A 6112-nucleotide genomic window follows, 5' to 3' on the forward strand; every position below is an offset into this window, starting at 1 on the left:
CGCAGGCGCTCTTCAACGCTTGCCGGCGACTTTTCCGTATAACAGATTGCGTATACGACCCGTACTCCGTCTCCGCTTTCAGCACGTTGCCAATTTGTTGTTTGGTCCGCCACTCTGGCTGTTCTGTTCCTGGACTCTCCCGCCTCGAAGGGCCAAACGTCACGACATCGCTGAGAGCCGTATAAACAAATCACGAAGTTCGGACCAGCTTTGCCAGCTTGGACAGCTTGGCCAGCTCATAGCCACTGGCCAGTGGATATTGCCCGGTTTGTCGTCTGTTGTGGTTTTGTCAGCTCGCACATTTGTGTTCGCTCGACTTTATTTGCCACTGTTAATTATGGTTGGCCATTTGGGCCTTGTTCGGCTAATTGCTGCGGTTTTACCACGCTTCACGTGCATGTACGGCTCGTAACTTAGGTGGATATTTGCGTTTGGAGGGTCAGATATTGCATTGTTTAGAGAATAATTGGCAGAGTTGGCTATTAAAATGTTATCTGCATTTCCTAACAACCCAATTTGAAATGGCCATTAATTTTATTAACCTTTTTTATATCGAAAATTGGATTTGTATTGCAGTATAAGTTGGTAAGAATTATAAACAACAAATATGGGTTAATAATAATTATTAATAAATATTAAATGTTACAGCTACTTTGAGACTGTTAATCTTTATTACATTGGCTACTTTTATTCAATATTTTTTACAATCCAGAAGAATCGATCGCACTTGCGATCATGAAAGCCAAGTTCTGAAGGTGCCTATCCAGTTGGTCACCCACGACAGGTGCTCTGCAGATCAATAGGTGTTGAGGGCGCAGGTCAAAAACAAGACGGTCGGCTAACAAGTAGCAGGGCGGAACTGCCAAATGTTGAAATGGCGAAAACAAAGCGTGGGCCAAAGGCAAACGAAAGCAGAGCAAAGTAGGGCCAAAGTAAATAACTGGAAGTAAAGCCAAACAAGAGGTGTTATACGCGGAGAGCCGGCTCTCTGGCGCTTTTGTGGCTTGGCCTGCTTTTGTGAAACGGCGACGGCGGGAGAGCAGAGGGGGGAAATTGTTTGGCGACGCCATGGAAATGATGACGTAAATTGAAGCCCCAAGCTGCCACGGCAACGGAATCTATTTGCGATTCCGCCCCCGATGCAGGCCCCCTTTCGATCCCTTTCAACCGACAGGTGTGCAGTTGTCCTGGCAATCTCCGAGTGCATATTTGTCGACTCACTGAGTGCACTCCTGAGATACAGATACGCGTGCCGCTGCAGATCCAGATACTTTCACTTGGACCCGCTCTAATGACATTTTTGCCTGACAATGCTTTCCCATTTCCGCTCAAATGCATTTTCCGACCCATTTCACCTTGCTCCTCATCATCTTTTCGGCTTGGATTTCAGCTAACCGCTTTCGGTTTGTTTGCCTTGCCAGCGTGTGTCCTTCTGTGTCCTGTGTGCACTTTGTGCTCAATTCTGCGTTTTCTATTTCTATTTTTAGCCCTGCACTACAAGCCAGCTGTGAACCAGTGGCGGCGGAAAGGGGGTTGGGGTTGGGAGGTGCTTTTACGGCAAACATGCCTCGCCAGCAATTGCATAAATTAATCACAACTGCCACAGAGTATAAATACTCGATCGACAATTGGCACACCACAACTTAACCCAACCCCGCCCCCTCGACTTCGCCCCCTTTTATCCTCCCTTGTGCATTGACGTCACTGCTGCAGTTGTCCGGAGCGATGCCTCCGATGATGGTGACGATGATTGTGTTTGTCCTCTGGCCAGGTAAGCACCTTCTTGACCTTCCCCAAGCTGTTTACACTTATCGCTGGCGAGGCCCGCAGACGAGAGTTCTTGGCCCCCGGGCTTCAGGCTGCCACTCTTGGATTCTTGGTCCTCCGTTCGATTGACGGCTTGCCGTTGAGTGGCTTGCCCGGGGGACAATTCGGAGGGGGCCATCTGATGGGGCTAACAGAATCGGAGTGGACCTACGGTGGATAGGTGCTGATTACCTCGGAGGGGAGGGTCTTCCCTATTCATTTACACCAGACCTTAGGGATAGTGGAATACTAGTTAAGTCTTTGAGGTCAAGGAACTTTCCTATAGTGTTACTCAGCAAATTCCTTTATCGTAAAATATAAATGATAGACTTTAGCTGTCCCTATGCCAACAAATTGTATTATTAAAATTATGTGTATGTAAACTTCTTACAGGACAAGCCACACACAACAATTGCCACGATTTTTAGTTCTGTGAATACCAAAATTAATTATGTAAACCACTAATTAAACCAAAATAAAATTACGAGTATGTTAAATGGTCTCTTAAATGAGCTCAGTTATATAATGTTTTATACATGCGCGGAGTTGATTAATGCGTTTTTGAACTTTTAACGTAATGAATTATTGAAGTGCTTATAAATATTTAAGTCTGAAACTGCTATTTATGATCTGTTTTAATTTGGTTGCCAGCTTATTTCAATTGAACATTTTTTTTAGATACATTTTATAATTTTCAGTTTTTTCTTTTTTTCTTTCTTTACACTAGTTAGTAATTTTTTACATTACAGAACAATCCCACTTTTTGCCTCTAGGTGAAATTGTCTCGTCTTCTATTGTGGGTGCGCACTTTGTTGGCTGCCCGATGTCTTGATACGGGGTCTCCACCTGACCGACCGGGTCAGTTATTCCACGGGCTTGAAGGCGAGCGGTTCCAGTTACCCCGCAATCCACTAGGTTGAAACTATCGATGGCTGCTGCTGCTGTTGCCACTCCGGGGGCCACGACGCTCCCCCCATCGGGACCCGCTGCTCCCCAAGGAGCGAAGGCTCCTGCGACTGGAGCCGGGACGGCGGGGAAGGGCCCTGCAAATCTGCTGGAGATCACGGGAGAGGCCAACATTGTCAACTACATGAAGAATCGACTGCGGAAGGGTGCTATGAAGCGCAAGGGTCTCGAGATGGTCAACGGCCACAAGTTCGGAGTGAGGTTCTTCAAGAATCCCACCTACTGCGGTCACTGCAGGGATTTCATCTGGTGAGGAAGTCAGGCTTCGATTTTCCAGCTGGCCTTCTAGCATAACCATCGTTAATTTAATTAGCCATTTCGCTGACACACTTTCCGCTGTTTTTCCTTTGTTTTATTTTTGCTGGTCTCCGTTTCAAATTGTTGCATTCGCGGATTCGTGCCGGCATTAGGGGCTTTGGCAAGCAAGGTTTTCAGTGCGAGGGTAGGTTCAAAGTTCTGTCTTCTATTTTGAATTCTGTAATTAAAAATATTTCACTGCAGAATGCCGCTTCAATATCCACCAGAAGTGCTGCAAGTTCGTGGTGTTCAAGTGTCCTGGAAAGGACACGGACTTCGACGCAGACTGTGCCAAGGTGAAGCACGGGTGGATCTCCACCACCTACACCACGCCCACTTTCTGCGACGAGTGCGGCCTGCTGCTCCATGGAGTGGCCCATCAGGGCCTCAAGTGCGAGAGTAAGTTGCGAAATAAGCTGCCGCCTGTTTATCCTATGCTGTTTACCCGACCGCTTCAGATTGCAACCTCAATGTGCACCACTCGTGCAAGGAGACCGTGCCACCGATGTGTGGCGCGGATATCAGCGAGGTGCGCGGCAAGCTGCTGCTCTACGTGGAGCTCAAGGGCAACAACCTGAAAGTGGACAGTGAGTTGCTGGGGAAGTGTTCGATTGAACGGGGAGTGTAAGTCCTGTTTGTCTTCCGCAGTCAAGGAGGCGGCCAACCTTATTCCCATGGATACAAATGGCTTCAGCGATCCCTACATCGCAGTGCAAATGCATCCGGATCGTTCGGGTCGCACCAAAAAGAAGACCAAGACCATTCAGAAGAACCTCAACCCGGTCTTCAACGAGACCTTTACCTTGTAACCTATTTTGAATCCCTATTTAAGTAGTTTTGAAATGATTTACACTCTGATTCCTCAGTGAATTGCAGCAGCAGGATCGCGACAAGCGCTTGCTCATCGAGGTCTGGGATTGGGATCGAACTTCCCGTAATGACTTCATGGGCTCCTTCTCCTTCAGTCTGGAGGAGCTGCAAAAGGAGCCCGTTGACGGATGGTACAAGTTCCTCTCCCAAGTGGAGGGCGAGCACTACAACATTCCCTGTGTGGATGCCTTCAACGACATAGCTCGCCTACGCGATGAAGTCAAGGTATGGAGCTATATATATTTTAATCATATTAAATTATAATTTTCCGATTCCCCAGCATGATCGACGTCCCAATGACAAGCGCCGAATGGACAACAAGGACATGCCGCATAACATGAGCAAACGCGACATGATTCGAGCAGCTGACTTCAACTTTGTCAAGACAATTGGCAAGGGATCCTTTGGCAAAGTCCTGTTGGCCGAGCGTCGTGGCACTGACGAGCTGTATGCCGTGAAGGTCCTGCGCAAGGATGTCATCATTCAAACGGACGATATGGAGCTGCCCATGAATGAGAAGAGGATCCTGGCTCTCTCCGGTCGTCCCCCATTCCTTGTTTCCATGCACTCCTGTTTCCAAACTATGGACCGATTGTTCTTCGTAATGGAGTACTGCAAAGGCGGGGATCTCATGTATCATATGCAGCAGTACGGAAGGTTCAAGGAGTCAGTGGCTATGTGAGTAGAAATACCTAATAATATATTATTAATAGTACAAATACCATAATAACATTTGTGTTTAGTTTCTACGCTGTGGAGATAGCCATAGCTTTGTTTTTCTTGCACGAGCGTGACATTATCTACAGGGATCTGAAGCTGGACAATATTTTACTGGATGGCGAGGGACATGTGAAACTAGTGGACTTTGGCCTGAGCAAGGAGGGGGTGACTGAGCGTCAGGCTACACGCACTTTTTGTGGCACTCCCAACTACATGGCACCTGAAGTAAGTAATCTAACTAACTATGTAATTGAATAACTTTAATGGTTTTTCCTAAAATTACAGATCGTTAGCTATGATGCTTACTCCACCGCCGCTGATTGGTGGTCTTTCGGAGTTCTGCTTTTTGAATTCATGGCAGGTCAGGCTCCTTTTGAAGGCGATGATGACAATGCCGTCTTCAGGAATATTAAGGAGAAGAAGGCCGTCTTCCCGAAGCACTTTACTGCAGAGGCCATGGATATAATAACCAGCGTAAGTACAATATCGAAAATCCTTGAACTATAATTAAATGAGTATTTTTATCTAGTTCTTGACCAAGAAGCCCAACAATCGCTTGGGCGCCGGACGTTATGCCAGACAGGAAATCACCACGCATCCTTTCTTCGCAAGTATCGACTGGGAAAAAGCAGAGGCTGGAGAAATGGATCCCCCCATCAAACCTAAAATTGTATGCTTAATCTAAACTTCACACTGAATAACTATTTAATTTGGTTTTGGATTTATTTCAGAAACATCGCAAGGACATTAGCAACTTTGATGACGCCTTCACCAAGGAGAAGACGGATTTGACACCCACAGACAAGCTTTTCATGATGAACTTGGACCAGAACGATTTTATTGGATTTTCCTTCATGAATCCCGAGTTCATAACCATTATTTAAGAGCGATCTAAAAAGCTCTAAATGAAATCCTGGAAAACTACAGGCTCTATGCTTAATATAATAAACTTTATTTTGTCCTGAGGTTGAATCCTAATAAAGTTTACTCGAAAGCTCTAAAGTTTGTGTGCTTTACTTTCGTGTTTATACATCTACGTGGTTGGTTTTCCTTGAGCTTTTCTCTAAAAATATTAAACTTTTCCTTTCTCTCTTCAAATGTTAACATTAACATTCCACGTGAAGCCCAGATAGTAAAAGAAAACAGAGAAAGTTCAGGCCCAGCTGCTGAGTGGAAAGTCTCTCCCTCAGTCGCTTTCTCCCTTTCACTCTCCGTTCGCACATCTCTTTCCCTTTCGCGGAGGGGAAAGTTGGAAAATCTCACCACTCGAGAGCACCTGAATTCGTTACGCATACGCCGCGTGTGCACCACTTAAGGAAACCCTGACAGGAAGTTTCAAGACTGCCAGCGGCCTAACTAGCCAACTTCGCTTAAAATCTAAACTCATCAACAGGCTTCAAGTTTCCAGTTGTGTATGCCGCAGTCAAAAGTTACCCATAAAGCCAAAAACTTG

The 6112-nt window shown here is 46.0% G+C and overlaps 1 protein-coding gene across 1 annotated transcript; it reads left to right on the forward strand.

Annotated features, from left to right (window-relative positions):
• Positions 1-2282: 2282 nt before the first annotated feature.
• On the forward strand, positions 2283-5661 carry LOC108094050 (protein kinase C, eye isozyme). The gene is made up of 11 exons (XM_017194485.2): positions 2283-3021; positions 3183-3214; positions 3274-3468; positions 3528-3656; positions 3718-3874; positions 3936-4164; positions 4220-4617; positions 4683-4884; positions 4945-5133; positions 5189-5329; positions 5391-5661. Exons 1-11 carry the CDS (start codon positions 2735-2737, stop codon positions 5541-5543), a joined length of 2112 nt encoding a protein of 703 aa, XP_017049974.1. The 5' UTR covers positions 2283-2734; the 3' UTR covers positions 5544-5661.
• Positions 5662-6112: the final 451 nt, after the last annotated feature.

Source organism: Drosophila ficusphila, unplaced genomic scaffold, assembly GCF_018152265.1.
Source record: "Drosophila ficusphila isolate 14025-0441.05 unplaced genomic scaffold, ASM1815226v1 contig_414, whole genome shotgun sequence".
Lineage (NCBI taxonomy): Eukaryota > Metazoa > Arthropoda > Insecta > Diptera > Drosophilidae > Drosophila > Drosophila ficusphila.

Excerpts from the sequence above, each read along its gene's own strand:
- LOC108094050 (XM_017194485.2), top strand. The coding sequence starts at position 2,735 with ATGGCTGCTGCTGCTGTTGCCACTCCGGGGGCCACGACGCTCCCCCCA. Across the intron at positions 3,022-3,182 it reads CACTGCAGGGATTTCATCTG|GGGCTTTGGCAAGCAAGGTT; the intron begins GTGAGGAAGTCA and ends TGCCGGCATTAG. Across the intron at positions 5,330-5,390 it reads CCCCCATCAAACCTAAAATT|AAACATCGCAAGGACATTAG; the intron begins GTATGCTTAATC and ends GATTTATTTCAG.